The sequence below is a fragment of the Grampus griseus genome, assembly GCF_964374135.1.
Source record: "Grampus griseus genome assembly, chromosome: 3".
Lineage (NCBI taxonomy): Eukaryota > Metazoa > Chordata > Mammalia > Artiodactyla > Delphinidae > Grampus > Grampus griseus.
This window is the reverse complement of record NC_139019.1, coordinates 35617182-35636619: the sequence shown is the minus strand read 5'-3', so window position 1 is coordinate 35636619 and position 19438 is coordinate 35617182. Positions and strand designations below refer to the sequence as shown.

Sequence of the window (19438 nt, the reverse complement as noted above, 5' to 3'; positions counted from 1 at the left end):
AGGCAGCTGATATATTTCCTTCACGTACACGTAAGGAAATTGTGGCACAGAATGGTAAAGTAACTTGTTCGGGGGTCACACAGCTAGAGGAAAAAAGAATTGGAATTCCACACAGGTCTGGCTGACTCCAAAGCTGATATCTTTCCACAATATTGCACTACCTTCTGCCACCTTCAAGACAAGGTGCCGCTCTCTCTTACACACTGTCTGAACGGGGAGGGCGGGCAGAAGGTAGGTGCTGCTTCTGAGTCTTGGTTATACACTCTAGGACTTGCGCATTGTCCCCTGCTTCCCTGCTGCAGGCACTGGAGGGCAGGATCCCTCCCCGGCAGTCCAGCCGCCAGGAAGGAGAATGGCTGGTGAGCAGGGTGGGGTCTGGCGGGGGTCTGGGGCTGAAGAAGGCAGTGGCAGCCCACTTGGTCGGCTTGTTCAGGGCAGCATGTGAAAGAGCTGCCCCCTCCACCCTGCACCAAAATCCCGAGGTAGCTTGCAGCAAAAAGGAAGCTGGGTTCTAAGCCTGTCTCTGCCATGACCTCGGGACAGCCACTTCTGAGCTCCATCTCCCCATTTGTAAAATTCAGGAGGGCTAGATGAGGTCAGTGTTTCCCGAAGTGGAACCTTGAACACTCATGGGGCATGCAATGATTTTAGTGCATGAAAACAGCCTTAAATAGCACCGAAACACAGCATAAAAATGTTATTTCTGTATCGGTTCTCCCTTCACTCTCCTAAGTAAGGTAAAGAGAAACTCACAGATGGGTTTTTGGCATGTTTTAAATTACTTTCAGTCACTTCGTAAGTTTCCTTTAAATTTTATTTTATTTTTTTGGCCATGCCGTGTGGCTTGCGGGATCTTAATTCCCCCACCAGGGATCAAACCCATGTCCCCTGCCGTGGAAGTGTGGAGTCCTAACCACTGGACTGCCAGGGAAGTCCCCCTTTAACATTTTTTGCAAGTTGCTAAGAGAATAGATTTTAAAAGTTCTCACCACACACATATGAAATTGTAACTATATGAGGTGGTGAGTGTGTTAAATGACCTTATTGTGGTAATCATTTCATAATATATACATACATAAAATCAGAACATGGTACGCCTTAAACTTACACGATATTATATGTCAATCACATCTCAATAAAGCTGGAAAAATAAATAAACAGAACTTTGAAATTTGTGTGCATTGTATTTATTTTTACCACTACCTTCTACTCATGGGTTTTCATGACTTTAATATCAAATTTCCTTCTGAAATAGGTTTAAGTAAAAAATAGACTTGCACAATGATAGCTACCATTTATTGAGTGGCTACTCTGTGCCATGTACTTCATATATATTATTCCTAATTTCCCCAACAATTCTAAGATACGAGTCATTATCTCTATTTTACAGCTGAGGCAACTGAGGACCAAAAAGGCTAAGTAATATGCATGAAGTCAGATACCTAGTAAGTGACTGAACGAGGATTTGAACAGATTTGTCTGATTCTGAAGCACATGTTTTTTCCACTATCCTATCCTCTCCACTAGAATCTAATATCTGAACCTACACTCGGGAAGCAGCTCCAACACGCTTTGCTCAGACTTTAGCCCCTGTGACCTCTCTGCCACAACGGACACTCTCCCCTTTCTGAATTCCTCTCCTGGTTTGCCTTTATGCAACTTCTCCTCTCCACTTCCTGTTCATGTCTTCCTTTCAATTTCTGGCCCCTTATCTCCTTATGTGTTTTATGTTGTCTTTCACTCTTGCTCTAGACTATTGAAAAGCAACATCTTTCCCAATTAGATGTGAATCGCAGCCCTAGAGCTGCTTTTATGAGTAACGTAATCAATGCTACTGGCTGCATTTTGTCAGCGAGGAACCTGAGGGCTCAGAGGAGCGCTGTAATGTCCCCAGGTAGGTAAGGTGAGTAGGCATGAACCCAGACACTCGGGCTCAGAGCAAGATAGAAGGGGACTTGGAGCTCCAGTGACTTGGGCGTGTGTGCACGCATGTGCGTGCGCGTGTGTGTGTGTGTGTGTGTGTGTGTGTGTGTGTGTGTGTGTGTGTAGGTAGAGGAGGTTGTGGTACTTTCTCCATAGGGGCCAAACAGGGATGAGCAGGGAATGGGATTGGGGGTTGGAGAAGAAAAGAAAACAAAACTCTGACACGAGAAAGCGCAGCCCTGGAGACGTGGTGGCAGCCTGAGTGCAAGGAGAATAAATGTCAGTACGGGACTCTCAGGGAGAGGGCAGAGCCCATGGGCTTTAGGAAGTCTGTAGATTATACCGAGTTGCAGGCATTCTTTCTCTGTCCTGTGACTCCGTTCTGACTATCTCCAGGCTTAGTTAGCTAAATTAGAGGTAACTTGGAGAAATGCCCACATGGGTTGGGCAGCAAAGGGCTGCTGGTCTCTCTACACAGCTCCTCTCTCAGGCCAGAGCGGTGGGCGCTGCTGGGCTAGAATCCAGAGTGACCAGCAACCAAGCAAGCGTGGCTATTGGTAGCAAGCAAGGAGCTAACAACAATGAGAACTAGTACAGAGCAGGCTGAAGCAGAGAAGTTCTTGAGGTCAAGTCCCTTTTCCCCAAACCTAACAGAAGCAGCAGCCTCTGGTAAGGAGGAGAGGCTGGACCCCGCTATCCACCGACCATCCGGGAGGTCCCCTGTGCCACTGGTATTGACAAACAAACACAAACAGAAGTTACAAATAAGGACCCGGAATACGAGTGGCCTTGGAATCAAGCCACACTCCCCTCCGCTCCTCCAAGGTGTAACTGGAGAGGACAGATTGCCCTCAATGTTTTAGTGAGTTCACCTGCATGCTATAGTGGGAGAGCTTTTGGAGTCAAAATCATCTAAGATTAAACTGCTAAAGCCACATTTGACATCTTTGGATCTTAGTTTCCTTATCTATAAAGTGAAATAAAAATACTGAGCTCACACCATCACTGTGAAAATGAACGGCGGCAACAATGGACGGCGGCCGGTATAGGACTTGCACTTAGCAGGGGCTCAGTGATGACGCCTCACCTGCCTCCTTGGCCCTGGACTCTTAACCCGACCCCCAACCAGGTCCCAACACCCTGGGCATCACCCGTGGAGTTTGGATCCTACCTTTGGTTAGGGAGTGAATCCCGAGCTTGACCTGGGAGAAGTTCCCACTTCCGATTTCCCCTCGGATGCGGTAGAAGCCGATGCGTTTCCCCAGCGTGATCTCCCTCACCACCTTCTGGTCTTGGGACATGTCCTGGGTCAGCTTCTCGAAGGGTGTCAGCTGGCGAGGCTGTCCCTCTCCGTCCTCCTTGGTGCACTCCGTCTGACCGCCACTCTCCACGCTCTCTCGCCGGTCCCACCTGGCATAGCGGGTGTTCTCCAGGCCGCCTCCATTCACATACAAGGCAGTCATCGTCCTCCGCAGGCCCACGTTTCCATCTCAGCAGAGGCACCGATGGGGGGGCAGGCTGGGGAGGGGCCGAAGGGGCCCGGCGGGCGGGAGATGGGAGTTGACTGCCAGAGCCCTGTGTCCTTGGGAGCTGGGCAAGCCCCCCCTTCGGCCGGGGGAGGGCAGAGGCCAATGCCAGAACCGCCTACCAGCCAAGCCCGAAGCCGCCCTCACTCGAGACCTTCCTTCACGCTGAACTTCCCAGCTCTAAGTGGACCATCAGGCACACGTCCAGGTACCAGAGCCGCTCCAAGAACTTTCTGGCTGGCCGTGCTGTGCTCTGTGGTAGGTGGCTGTGTCCCAAAACAAAGGCTCCAGTTTGCTATTTCCTTTGATGGCCAGGGAACCTTTTGCTCTGGTGTGTAAACGCCCCGCAGAGGCCCTCAGGTCCCCGCTGCTGGCGCGTATCTCTGATCTTCTTCATTTTGCACTTTTGCTGTCAAGTTGCAGGGCCCCGGAGACCTGATAATCTGGACCCCAGGAAAGAAGAAACTTGCAACAGCCTTCTGGTCACACGGGCAGCCAGAGGAGGATTAAATCCCCGCAATGCCACTTTAGCCGGCCTTTATTTAGATGAGCCTTCCTCTAAGCCGTGAGCTGTCTCAAAAACTTGGTGGGTGCTACTTCATCCTAAGAACAGAGAATAAGGAAATGTATTAGCCCGTGCTAATGTACAGTACGGGATTTATAATGAATGTGAAGCTGCTTGGTAAGCGCCAGTCTAAAAGCACTCTACAAATTTCAGTTATGACTCATATCAGTAGTAAATGCTTGATCACGTATGATTTAGTAAGAAGAAAATGTACGCACACACACCCCTCGATCTACATTTCAGAAAGGCCCTCACAGCCTGTAAATATTTCTAGCAAAATAATTTTTCTGCTTCTGTTTCTGGCTTCCTTTGAAGCCAGAACTTTTAAAATAATAATACAGTAGGGAATTCCCTGGCGGTCCAGTGGTTAGGACTCCACACTTCCACTGCCGGAGGCCAGGGTTTGATCCCACGAGCCACGTGGCACGGCCAAAAAAAAAAAAGAAATTAGTAGGTACAGTGGAAATTTCTTTAGTAAAATCTGTCAGCTTTTCTGGTTGCATCATTTATAAAATAAAGTGACCACGATGTCAAATTTTGAGATAAAATGATAATACGATCATCATAATGACAAAGATTTCCTATCAGTTTTCAAAAGTTCTTACACTGATTCGAATAACAATGTGTTATATTTCCTTTACATTGTATGTTCTCATACACTGGCTAATTTTTCTCCTAGGCTTATTTTCTAGGTATTTCTAATCAGGTGTCAGCCTCCAGGCCCAGCAGCTCATTTTGAAGGTTCAGAAACAGGGTAATGTTACTGGAGGGCAAAAGTCTATGGCCTCCTCAGTGATGAGAAATACTTGCTCAGCTAGAATATCTTCATGACTTTCTTCCATGCAGCCTCCAGTAAGAAATAATCACTTCCTCCCTGGATCCCCACAGCACTCTGTACAATTTCCGACAGGTCTCCTATCCCTGAAGGTGGGAACCAGGTTTAATTCATCTCTATATCCTGCTCTTCCTCCTCTCTCCCTCAGCATGGAGCATGATGTCCTAAATAAAGAAAGTGTTTGCTGAATGTGCGCTGAACTCGATTTTTGGACTTGAACATTCCAAACCAAAAAACCCGAGCGAAAACATGAGAGACTGCCTTGGAAATGGGAATTCCCAATTCTGTTTGATGATATCACATTATTCCAGTTAGGTACAGAACTGCTTACACTGTAATTGTGTTTAAGTATGGGGTTGCTGAATAAAGAGAAACAAGGACAGGAAAGAGGAGTGGTGGGAGGCTGCCCATCACTGTGCCTATTTCTGCATGGGGGAGGGGAAGCTGGATGAAGGATAAAGGACAGAGGTTTAAAAGGGGCCAGGTATTAGTAACCACACACATCTCTAGGCTAGAGTCTGAGTAGGGTGTTTTAAAAGACATTTTAAGGTGAAAGAGCCTGAATTCGCTTGAGGAAAATCTAAGCCACTGGTTCTTAAGCCTCCTGGAGTTGCACACTCCTTTGAGATTCTGATGAAGCCTGTGACCCTATCCCCAGGAAAAAGCATGCACACCTAATCTGCATCCAGTTTTAAGGGGTTCACAGACCCTCTGAGACCCATCCCTGTACTTCAGATTAAGAAGCTCTACAAAGATCTCCTCAGATCCCTGGCAGAAAGAGACCACGCAGACAAGAAGTGGTGTAACAATTTTAATCCTGAAAGAAACTTTAGCTTCACCTACGCAAAGAGAGTAAGGCCTTTCGACAGGATGCAGTGCTCCATCGCCTCGTGTTCCTGCAGGTTCCAGGACCTCCTGGCTCTGTGTCCTTCCTGGGCCTTGCTCAGGACTCCAGGCTTGCCTCTCTCCCAGTGCCTCACCACGGTGCTGTCATTACCAACCCCAACTAGATAAGCACCTGGAGGGCAGGAACCTGCACCTTATTCTTCGAACTCCCAGGGCTCAGCCCAGTGCCTGGAAGTTGTATGATAAGCATTTGTTGAAGAAGGAATGAATTAACCTACCAACTGATTGATCGTTACATTCAGGTATGATCTATTGAGTAGAGGTAAATATTTTATTTATAGACACATACCACTATCCCAACATTTACTTGAATTATCTCAGAAAGCTTATTTCAGTCCACATTTCCAAGGCCTGGGCTACCTTCTACTGGCCAATAGTATTCCTGGCCCCGCCTTCTTGTGTAGGTGAAAACTTAGTCTGAATTCCACCATCCAACTGAGAATTGCTACAGTACTGCTTAGAAATCCAAAGTCTTCAAATTATCATGCACTGGTTAGAGAGGGAAACAGGAGCTTCATCCATTGTTAGGGGTATGAATTGGTACAACTTCTTGGAGGACAACTGGCTATAGGTATTAAAGTACAAGTGTACGTATCCTTTGCCTCAGCTATTCCACTTGAATTTATCCTGCACGTACATTCACAAAGGTATACATATTTCTAATATAAATATGGCTAGATAGATATTCACTGCTGCATTGTTCTGTAGGAAAAAACTAGACATTAATTAATTAAATGCCCGTCAGTAGGGACAAGTTAAATGTTACAACACATACATATACAAAAATAGTGGATTATTTGTGAAATAATTCATTGTACTTGTGAATGAGTTATGATATCCAAGTTACATTGTTAAGTGGTCAGTAGAGTTTACATAATGTGATATCAGAAGTATAAGAAAGAGGAGGGTATACCTGAGAAACTGGCAATATTTACTGCATTTGAGGAGGGGAGTTGTTGGACTGGGAACTAGAATGAGAGAAAGGTGTGTATTTTTCACTATTTACTCTTTTTATATGATTTACCTTTTTTCACGTGCATGTATTTACCTTTAAAGAGAAAATTAAAAATATGTAATATGTTGCCATCTTACACAACTGGTGTACAGAAAGTTTGCTTTACTTTTGGTTATACAGGGAGATTGCCACACCTGATTGTCTAATACTAATGGACTGCTTTTAAAATCAAAAGATAATTAGGGACTTCTAGTTAAATACAGAATTTTATGCTTTCATTTATCTCTATTTCCTTCCAAACCCCCACAGTAGAAATAGGAGGGGAAAAAGGCATAAACCCATAAGGACAAACAGAGTAAGAGAGGTAATAGCAGATGTAAGATACCAACACATCTGGGGGAGATGGAAAGCAAATTGAGGAGTAGTTAATGACTCTGCAAAGACAGTGAAGAAAACTGCAAAACTGGACACGCCAATGAGATATACCTTTCCGAACGCTCAAGAGACTTCAAACTATAAGAGACCAACTACCTCAAAGTTTGGAGGATTGAAACAGACCAAAAATGTGGATTGTTTGAATGTAGAGCAGTGAGAGCCCCAGCCCCTTTTCTCCTCAGAGCCAGTTTGCTACTCCCTCTGCCCACTCCCAGGCCAGCTCAGGAGCAGAAGGCACAGGACAGTCCATTAGCTCAGATCCAGGTATGGGAGCACTGTTTCCCTCTTCTCTCTGCACCTCTAAATGCTTGAGTTTCCAGAATAAAGGGAAACATGTATATAATGCCCCAGGCAGGGGATTCCTCTTTTGGTTAAAGAGAAAAGACCTCCTGAAACCCATCTTCGGAGGTTCTCCAACCCAAAACCCGCCTGACCACCTACTGTGCAGTCCTCCAGGTGACAGTTTCACTTGCAGGCAAGGAGCTTCCAATCAGATTTAAGTGCCTTCTGCTTAGAATGAATGTCCAGCCAAGAGGTGCCAGACACCCGAGGAAAGGCTCCACAATGAAAGGAAGAAAGCACACCTACCCCCCCTCGGCCGCTCGCCCATGGGGTGAGGCAGGGATTCCGTGTGGCTGACAGGGTCTTGGTGCTCTGGCCACGTGTCAGGCCTGAGCCTCTGAGGTGGGAGAGTCGAGTTCAGGACATTGGTCCACCAGAGACCTCCCAGCCCCACGTAATATCAAACGGTGAAAGTTCTCCCAGAGTTCTCCTTCTCAACGCTAAGACCCAGCTCCACTTGATGACCAGCAAGCTACAGTGCTGGACACCTGATGCCAAACAACTAGCAAGAGAGGAACACAACCCCACCCATTAGCAGAGAAGCTGCCTAAAATCATAATAAGGTCACAGAAACCCACAAACACACCACCGGACACGGTCCTGCCTACCAGAAAGACAAGATCAGGCCTCATCCACCAGAACACAGGCAACTAGTCCCCTCCACCAGGAAGCCTACACAAGCCACTGAACCAACCTTACCCACTGGGAGCAGACACCAAAAACAACAGGAACTACAAATCTGTGGCCTGCAAAAAGGAGACCCAAACACAGTAAGTTAAGCAAAATGAGAACACAGAGAAATACACAGCAGATGAAGGAGCAAGGTAAAAACCCACCAGACTTAACAAATGAAGAGGAAACAGGCAGTCTACCTGAAAAAGAATTCAAAGTAACGACAGTAAAGATGATCCAAAATCTTGGAAATAGAATGGAGAAAGTACAAGAAATGTTTAACAAGGACCTAGAAGAACTAAAGAGCAAACAATGATGAACAACACAATAGATGAAATTAAAATTCTCTAGAAGGAATCAATAGAAGAATAACTGAGGCAGAAGAATGGATAAGTGACCTGGAAGATAAAGTAGTGGAAACAACTACCGCAGAGCAGAATAAAGACAAAAGAATGAAAAGAATTGAGGACAATCTCAGAGACCTCTGGGACAACATTAAATGCACCAACATTCAAATTATAGGGATCCAAAAAGAAGAGAAAAAAAAAGGGACTGAGAAAATATTTGAAGAGATTATAGTTGAAAACTTCCTTAATATGGGTAAGGAAATAGTCAGTCAAGTCCAGGAAGCACAGAGAGTCCCATACAGCATAAATCCAAGGAGAAACATGCCAAGACACATATTAATAAAACTATCAAAAATTAACTACAGGGCTTCCCTGATGGCGCAGTGGTTGAGAGTCTGCCTGCCAATGCAGGGGACACGGGTTCGTGCTCCAGTCCAGGAAAATCCCACATGCCGCGGAACGGCTGGGCCCGTGAGCCATGGCCGCTGAGCCTGTGCGTCCGGAGCCTGTGCTCCGAAATGGGAGAGGCCACAACAGTGAGAGGCCCGCGTACTGCACCAAAAAAAAAAAAAAAAAATTAACTACAAAGAAAAAATATTAAAAATAGCAAGGGAGAAGCAACAATTAACATACAAGGGAATCCCCATAAGGTTAACAGCTGATCTTTCAGCAGAAACTCTGCAAGCCAGAAGGGACTGGCAGGACATATTTAAAGTGATGAAGGAGAAAAACCTACAACCAAGATTACTCTACCCAGCAAGGATGTCATTCAGATTCGATGGAGAAATTAAAACCTTTACAGACAAGCAACAGCTAAGAGAATGCGGCACCACCAAACCAGCTCTACAACAAATGCTAAAGGAACTTCTCTAGGCAGGAAACACATGAGAAGGAAAAGACTTACAATAACAAACTCAAAACAATTAAGAAAATGGTAATAGGAACATACATATCGATAACTACCTTAAATGTAAATGGATTAAATGCTCCAACTAAAAGACACAGACTGGCTGAATGGATACAAAAACAAGACCCGTATATATGCTGTCTGCAAGAGACCCACTTCAGACGTAGGGACACATACAGATTGAAAGTGAGGGGATGGAAAAAGATATTCCATGCAAATGGAAATCAAAAGAAAGCTGGAGTAGCAATTCTCATATCAGACAAAATAGACTTTAAAATAAAGACTATTAGAAGAGACAAAGAAGGACACCACATAATGATCAAGGGGTCGATCCAAGAGGAAGATATAACAATTGTAAATATTTATGCACCCAACATAGGAGCACCTTAATACATAAGGCAAATGCTAATAGCCATAAAAAGAAAAATCGACAGTAACACATTCATAGTAGGGGACTTTAACACCCCACTTTCACCAATGGACAGATGATGCAAAATGAAAATAAATAAGGAAATACAAGCTTTAAATGATACATTAAAGAAGATGGACTTAATTGATATTTATAGGACATACCATCCAACAACAGCAGATTACACTTTCTTCTCAAGTGCTCAGGGAACATTCTTCAGGATAGATCATATCTTGGGTCACAAATCAAGCCTTGGTAAATTTAAGAAAATTGAAATCACATCAAGTATCTTTGCTGACCACTATGCTATGAGACTAGATATCAGTTACAGGAAAAAAACCTGTAAAAAATACAAACATATGGAGGGTAACGAATACACTACTAAATACCAAGAGATCACTGAAGAAATCAAAGAGGAAATCAAAAAATACCTAGAAACAAATGACAATGAAAACACGATGACCCAAAACCTATGGGATGCAACAAAAGCAGTTCTAAGAGGGAAGTTTATAGTAATACAACCCTACCTCAAGAAACAAGAAACAGCTCAAATAAACAACCTAAACTTATACCTAAAGCAATTAGAGAAAGAAGAACAAAAACCCCCCAAAGTTAGCAGAAGGAAAGAAATCATAAAGATCAGATCAGAAATAAATGAAAATGAAATGAAGGAAATGATAGCAAAGGTCAATAAAACTAAAAGCTGGTTCTATAAAAAGATAAACAAAATTGATAAATTAGCCAGACTCATCAAGAAAAAAAGGGAGGAGACTCAAATCAATAGAATTAGAAATGAAAAAGGAGAAGTAATAACTGACACTGCAGAAATACAAAGGATCATGAGAGATACTACAAGCAACTCTATGCCAATAAAATGGACAACCTGGAAGAAATGGACAAATTCTTAGAAAAGTACAACCTTCCGAGACTGAACCAGGAAGAAAGAGAAAATATAAACAAACCAATAACAAACACTGAAATTGAAACACTGATTAAAAATCTTCCAACAGGGCTTCCCTGGTGGTGCAGTGGTTGAGAGTCCGCCTGCTGATGCAGGGGACACGGGTTCGTGCCCCGGTCCGGGAAGATCCACATGCCATAGAGCGGCTGGGCCCATGAGCTATGGCCGCTGAGCCTGCGCATCCGGAGCCTGTGCTCCGCAACTGGAGAGGCCACAACAGTGAGAGACCCGTGTACCGCAAAAAAAAAAAAAAAAAAAAAAAAATTCTTCCAACAAACAAAAGTCCAGGACCAGATGGCTCCACAGGTGAATTCTATCAAACATTTAGAGAAGAGCTAACACCTATTCTTCTCAAACTCTTCCAAAAAACTGCAGAGGGAGGAACACTCCAAAATCATTCTGCGAGGCCACCATCACCCTGATATCAAAACCAGACAAAGATGCCACAAAAAAAGAAAACTACAGGCCAATATCACCGATGAACATAGATGCAAAAATACTCAACAAAATACTAGCAAACAGAATCCAACAGCACACTAAAAGGATCATACACCATGATCAAGTGCGGTTTACCCCAGGAATGCAAGGATTCTTCAATATATGCAAATCAATCAATGTGTTACACCATATTAACAAATTGAAAGAGAAAAACCATATGATCATCTCAACAGATGCAGAAAAAGCTTTGAACAAAATTCAACACCCATTTATGATAAAAACCCTCCAGAAAGTAGGCACAGAGGGAATTTACCTCAACATAATAAAGGCCGTATATGACAAACCCACAGCCAACATCATTCTCAATGGTGAAAAACTGAAACCATTTCCATTAAGATCACGAATAAGACAAGGTTGCCCACTCTCACCACTATTATTCAACATAGTTTTGGAAGTTTTAGCCACAGCAATCAGAGAAGAAAAAGAAATAAAAGGAATCCAAATCGGAAAAGAAGAAGTAAAGCTGTCACTGTTTGAAGATGACATGATTCTATACAAAGAAAATCCTAAAGAAGCTACCAGAAAACTACTAGAGCTAATCAATGAATCTGGTAAAGTAGCAGGATACAAAATTAATGCATAGAACTCTCTAGAATTCCTATACACTCTTGGTGAAAAATCTGAAAGTGAAATTAAGAAAACACTCCATTTACCATTGCAACAAAAAGAATAAAATACCTAGGAATAAACCTACCTAAGGAGACAAAAGACCTGTACTCAGAAAACTATAAGACACTGATGAAAGAAATTAAATATGATACAAACAGATGGAGAGATATATCATGTTCTTGGACTGGAAGAATCAACATTGTGGAAGTGACTATACTACCTAAAGCAATCTACAGATTCAATGCAATCCTTATCAAACTACCAATGGCATTTTTCACAGAACTACAACAAAAAATTTCACAATTTGTATGGAAACACAAAAGACCCCGAATAGCCAAAGCAATCTTGAGAAACAAAAACAGAGCTGGAGGAATCAGGCTCCCTGACTTCAGAGTATACTACAAAGCTACAATAATCAAGACAGTATGGTACTGGCACAAAAACAGAAATATAGATCAATGGAACAGGATAGAAAGCCCAGAGATAAACCCACACACATATAGTCACCTTATCTTTGATAAAGGAGGCAAGAATATACAGTGAAGAAAAGACAGCCTCTTCAATAAGTGGTGCTGGGAAAACTGGACAGCTCCATGTAAAAGAATGAAATTAGAACACTCCCTAACACCATACACAAAACTATACTCAAAATGGATTAAAGACCTAAATGTAAGCCCAGATGCTATAAAACTCTTAGAGGAAAACATAGGCAGAACATTCCATGACATAAATCACAGCACGATCCTTTTTGACCCACCTCCTAGAGAAATGGAAATAAGAACAAAAATAAACAAATGGGACCTAGTGAAACTTAAAAGCTTTTGCACAGCAAAGGAAACCATAAACAAAACGAAAAGACAACCCTCAGAATGGGAGAAAATATTTGCAAACGAAGTAACTGACAAAGGATTAATGTCCAATATATACAAGCAGCTCATGCAGCTCAATATCAAAAAATGAAACAACCCAATCCAAAAATGGGCAGAAGACCTAAATAGACATTTCTCCAAAGAAGATATACAGATTGCCAACAAACACATGAAAGGATGCTCAACATCACTAATCATTAGAGAAATGCAAATCAAAACTACAATGAGGTATCACCTCACACCAGTCAGAATGGCCATCATCAAAAAATCTACAAACAATAAATGCTGGAGAGGGTGTGGAGAAAAGGGAACCCTGCTGCACTGTTGGTAGGAATGTAAATTGATACAGCCACTATGGAGAATAGTATGGAGGTTCCTCAAAAAACTAAAAATAGAACTACCATACGACACAGCAATCCCACTACTGGGCATATACCCTGAGAAAACCATAATTCAAAAAGAGTCATGTACTGCGATGTTCATTGCAGCTCTATTTACAATAGCCAAGACATGGAAGCAACCTAAGTGTCCATCGACAGATGAATGGATAAAGAAAATGTGGCACATATATACAATGGAATATTACTCAGCCATAAAAAGAAACGAAATTGAGTTATTTGATGTGAGGTGGAGGGACCTAGAGACTGTCATACAGAGTGAAGTAAGTCAGAAAGAGAAAAACAAATACCATATGCTAACACATATATATGGAATCCTAACAACAACAACAAAATGGTTCTGAAGAACCTAGGGGCAGGACAGGAATAAAGCCGCAGATGTAGAGAATGGACTTGAGGACATGGGTAAGCTGGGACAAAGTGAGAGAGTGGCATGGACATATATACACTACCAAATGTAAAGTAGGTAGCTAGTGGGAAGCAGCCACATAGCACAGGGAGCTCAGCTAGGTGCTTTGTGACCACCTAGAGGGAGGGTGGGAGGGAGATGCAGGAGGGAGGAGATATGGGGATATATGTATATGTATAGCTGATTCACTTTGTTATAAAGCAGAAACTAACACACCATTGTAAAGCAATTATGCTCCAATAAAGATGTTAAAAAAGAAAAAAGAAAGAAAGCATACCCAACCAAAACAGCAGTGACTGAAAGGAACTTGAAGGAAACAGAAAGCATTGCAGGAAGCAGAAGACAAAAGACAAAATACTGCATCCATAAAACAAGAACAAAATTCTAAAACTAAAGTAAACCAAAATAAAAACCCTCAGAGAATAAGAAAGTTCTCTATTAGAAATTTAAATTAAGGAATTCAATCAAAGAGTTGTTTAAAAAAATCTAGAAGAGATGAACAATAGAGAAAAAAAGACAAGAAAAGGGGGTAATCAATTCATGAAGTCCAACATCTATTTATTAGAATTCCCAGACTCACACTATTGTGCTCCCAATAAACAAAGACATACGGTTTCTACTGTAATTGAATTGCCAACAAATCTCAGAAATTTCAAAATTAGTAATGAGTGAGGAAAAACTCCAGCTTCTCACATATTCCAATAGAATAAAAAAAGTAAAAGAAAAAATCCAACTAGCAAGATAAATCCTGTGTGGCTGTGGATATTCATTTTTATTTTGCAGGATTTTTTTTCCTAAAGACTTTTCTTAGATGTCTGGAAACAGAAATCCTGATTACACGTTGTGGCATTGCTATAAATAGTTTATATTTGGACTGCTTTCTAGTAGTGTCCTAAAATATCAAACTATATCATGTTGAAAATAAGCAATAATGGAAATTATGACATACCTAATTGCAGACGAAATCCTCCCTTTTCTTAGATGCAAGCATGGTTTGCTGTCATTTTACTCTCTGCCCTTTTGATTTTGACCAATTTTTATGGACATTAATGAGAGCTTAGAAACCCAACCAGCCAAAAATATAGAGTCGTGTCATTATAGATCAAAGTCTCTGAGGAGGCAGAATGGTCCTTAATTATTAGCTTACTGTGGATGCATAGCAATGCATTCAATAAGATTAAAGAAAACGGAGCTTACTCGGTCATTTATTTTCTTGACTTGCAACCCACTGTGAAAATAATATCAAAGAAAACCATTTCGTCTTTGTTCTCTTTGTCTGAGTTTAAATTACAAAACTTCTGGGCAAGGCTCTCAGACAACCTCTTCCTTGGTTGGCAAGGCCAGGCACTGGGCTGCTTAGAAAATAGCTGGGTTTTCTCTATGTGTGAAAACAGAAGGCGAGGACAGCCAAAGCCCACATAATCCTCCTCAGACATGGTGGGCCCTCGGGGGAGATCATTAGCAAACATGCTTCATTTGAAAATCTATTTTAACATTTAGAAATTATTTGCACCATATTAGCTTTTGGCCCGAGCTTTTTATTCCTCAGCATATTTGTCAGGATCCCCACGGGAGGGGAGTTGGGGGTGGTGGCAGCTGGGAAACTTTGAAGCAAATGGAAAATGAACGTGAACTGGTTCTGCCCTAGTGAGGAACAGCAGCGCGGCTCCTGACACGCCCTCTTGCCCCACTTGATCTCACAAGCTACTTTCCCAGCCAGGAGGCTGGGGTCTCCCCATTCCGCTTACACTCACATCCATGGCCAGTCCACCCAGGCTGATGGGCTTACATCAGCTCTTCCCTCACTGAGCTCTACCTCACTTGAGGTTCTCTTGACCATCAAGGTCACACACGCAAATGCCCAGGAGGGCCGTACAGGTGTTCAATGGGGCTTAGTGGAGCCCCCATGCCCAGCATGACGAGGCAGCCCAGGCTCAGCAACAGCCTGGGTAGCCATGCTGGAAGGCAGGCTTACTTTTTCCAAGCCTTTTAATTCTTTAAAGGCAACTGGAAATCAATAAATTTTTGGTCAACTCTCTCAATTTTTAAATGGTGGCTTAAATATTGTAAAAACACTGTGTGGCCTAGTGAAACTGAACCTTCAGGCCAGATTTAGCCGTCAGGTTGCTAATTTGCCAATTCTGCTCTAGGTTTTATAGGAACATCATCAGAAAAAAAGGGGATGGCAGTCCACAGGTCCATAGTCAAATACATCTGGGAATGGTACATATTACACCTTTCTTAGATATTTGTATTAGTAACTCATGATCTTCTGGTGTTTAAAACACACACAAATAAAATCTGTTTTTTGTTTGTGTTTGTTTGTTTAATTCAGTGTTCTCCAAGTTTATTTGAACATTGAATTCATTCTTCTTTTTTTTCTAATAAATTTCTTTCTTTCTTCACTTTTTGGCTGCGTTGTTTTTTTCATTGCTGGGCGCGGGCTTTCTCTAGTTGTGGTGAGCAGGGGGCTACTCTTCTTTGCGGTGCACGGGCTTCTCATTGCATTGGCTTCTCTTGTTGCGGAGCACGGACTCTAGGCTTGCGGGCTTCAGTAGTTGTGGCTCGCAGGCTCAGTAGTTGTGGTGCACAGGCTTAGTCGCTCCACGGCATGTGGGATCTTCCCGGACCAGGGCTCGAACCTGTGTCCCCTGCATTGGCAGGCAGATTCTTAACCACTGTGCCACTAGGGAAGTCCCACCATCGAATTCATTCTTACAAATCTTTTTCTGGCATTTTCTTACAACTCTGACTTCAGAGTTAGATAAAGCTATAAAATCCTCAATTAACTGTCAGTTAAATAGCTGTAAGAATTTAGGTCCCAAAAGGAAGATTATGAAAACAATTCAGTATAGAATGAAACAGAAAACAGAGTAGTGGAGTTTAATCCACAAATGTAGCCAGCTGGGTGGGAAGGGCCCACCTCTGTGAGGTCTAGGATGACATAGTAGTTTCTTAGTGATTAAGGTTTTTTTTGTTTGTTTGTGTTTTGTTCTTTTGCCACACCACGTGGCTTGCAGGATCTCAGTTCCCCAACCAGGGATTGAACCCGGACCAGGCCAGGGCAGTGAAAGCCTGTAACCCTAACCACTAGGCTGCCAGGGAACTCCCTTCAATTAAGTATCTTTTAACCTTGGGAAGATTTAGCAGCAAAACCAGAAATGTTTAAGAGACTCAAATCCCATATTATTAATATTTTTGTTTTGATGAACCTGTATGAAACTGGTATTTTATATACTTGTAATGTGAAGAAAATTGGCATAATAAAGTAACAAAATAGATTTGTGACTCTAATTTAAAATGAAGAATTGAATAATTGACTTTGGTGGTTTCGTGGAAATTTTACTGTTTATAAGTAGCACTGGAACATATTTAAGAGAACTTAAGGTTTACCCTGTTTGTATGCTTATCATTATATTTATAAGAATTATTAGTATTCTGAAAGTTATTTTTTCTAATCAAATAAAGTACTTTAAAAGGAAATGAAATAGATTAAATTATAAAGGCAGTTTAAAATGCTAAAAACGGTTTAATTAGGTTTTTAATAGGATAAACATTAATCTTTAAAAATGATTGTTAGATAAAATAATATGTCTGGAATTTGTTTCAAAATAATGAGTGGAGAAAATGATAGGAATTTAAATGTAACAAGACTGACCCATGAATTGATTTTTTTTTTTTTGCGGTACGCGGGCTTCTCACTGTTGTGGCCTCTCCCATTGCGGAGCACAGGCTCCGGACGCGCAGGCCCAGCGGCCATGGCTCACGGGCCCAGCCGCTCCTCAGCATGTGGGATCTTCGTGGACCGGGGCACGAACCCATGTCCCTTGCATCGGCAGGCGGACTCTCAACCACTGTGCCACCAGGGAAGCCCTGAATTGATCATTTTTGAAGCTGGGTGATGAGCACATGGAGGTTTATAACGTTCTTTGCACCTTTTTTGTATCTGTATTAAATTTTTCTAGAATGCAATTTTAAAATTTGTTAAAATCTACTAGATCAAAAATATAATGTTTGTAATTTTATAATGCTAGGTATTTTACAACAGACAACAGTGAAATGGATGAATAAGTGAATGAATGGATGAATGACATGGCCACCCTGTGAGGTAAGGTACTGTCACTTCCTTTTCACAGATTAAAACGAAAAACAAAACTAAGGCCAACTGAAATTAAGAAAGTTGCCCTTAAAGTTGCCCTCCAAGAGCGTGGAGATTGTATATTTAAGTTAACCTTACAACATGTGAAACCAGGAATTTCAAACACATGAGGAAGAGAATGGGGTCAAGTTCCAGAAGCAACATGGCAGAAACTCAGGCCCTTCCCCATAAAGATATGAATCTCAGTTATAATTCATTTCCAAAACACAGATCTTCCCAGCTCTTCTGAGGGAGCATGGTTGCCTCCATACAAATAAGGAATGGCATTAAGGTACAGAACGAAACCATGGGTTGAATCACAAGCAGGTGGCCCTGAGCAGAAAAACAAAATGTATCCTACATCTCCTCAGGAATAACTAATTTAGGAAACACAGTACAGGAACACTCATGCCTCTTTGCAGCTCGTGGTTTATTTTTAAGGGATTAAAAATATTTGCAAGTCAAAGCAGACACTGCTCTTCTGCTGCCTTATAACTTTCTTCAACTCTAATGTAGTGTGTTCACTAAGAAGCAGGAGCAACGTTTGAGTGATGGCCATAGGGGGTGTTCGAAAAAACATTTTTTTCTCTTTGAGCAGAACTCAAGAAAGTCTATCATGGCAGGAGGGCTGCAGCGCTACAGTCATGGAGGAGGGCAGCATTTCAGAATAAAAGCTCTTACTTTCACCATCATAAAAAATTCAAATTTCAAGTAAAATTTGAAACCTTTACTAAGATCCTCCTATCCATCATAAGTGATCCCTTTACATCCTACAAGAAACACATCTGAGGATTCTTAAATAGTTACCCAGCAGTGGAGGTACGTGAGGGGTGCTGGTGGCAGGGGACAAGGGGATGAATTCCAAAGCATTTGTAGGAAAAGAAAGCCCTCCTGAAGTCCAAGAGTCACATTGCCCCCCTCTGGACCTTTGTAGTCTTCACACAAGTGAGATGATTAAAACCCCATAAGCCTGCATGAACCTGCTGAAATAGGACAGTGGAATTCCCTTTTCCCCTCACAAACAATTCAGAAAGCCAGATTTGAAGGTTTCTAATAGAGGTATTAGAAGACAACCTAGGAAGGGAGAAAGGGCATCAAAGGAGTAGGTGTTGACATGGGGGTGGGGCTGAAGTCAGGAAGTTTGACTCATAATTTTATCTCCATTATTCCCCCCATATAACACGTACTACTAGCTATCCTTTCTCAGGTGCCTACTATGGGCCAGGAACCAAATTTTAAAAATCCTTCTGACAACCTTCCAGCCAGGCCTAGAATATCTGTGTCTCTAGTGGCTCCTGCTTAGCACCACAGTTTTGCCTTTTCCTCTCTAAGTTTTCCCCAACCTGCGAAGATGGCTTCTTTCCCATTTCCTTCTAGAAGCATACTTGAAGTACTCCTGACCACACTGCCACTCTCCTGTGGCACCTGAGATCTGCATCCACAGTCTGGTCCTTGACGTCACATTTCTTCCATTTCATTTGTGTGAATCAAGCCCCCTCGCAGCTCTCCTCAAGAGCAGGGTCCGCGTGCGGGGGTCACGTCCATTCCCCTAGGTTCCCCACCACCTAGGACGGTGCTGCTCACGCTGGGCTTGACGACTCACATGATGACTTTATCTCCACCTGGTTTCTCTGTAGGGGAAATGGCTCGTACTTTGGGTAGCAGTCTCTCATATTTACTCTAAAGTAGGAAAACCAAGCTTCTGACTTTCTTCTCCAGGCTTGCTCTCACATA

At 42.4% G+C, this 19438-nt stretch overlaps 1 protein-coding gene across 1 annotated transcript in view; it reads right to left on the bottom strand.

Annotated features, from left to right (window-relative positions):
* Window positions 1–19438, bottom strand: part of NIM1K (NIM1 serine/threonine protein kinase) — a 69696-nt gene that overhangs the window by 17379 nt on the left and 32879 nt on the right. The window contains exon 3 of the mRNA XM_082651277.1: window positions 3095–4052. Coding sequence (XP_082507403.1) covers window positions 3095–3386 — 292 coding nt within the window. The 5' untranslated portion in view covers window positions 3387–4052. The remainder of the gene's footprint in view (window positions 1–3094; window positions 4053–19438) is intronic.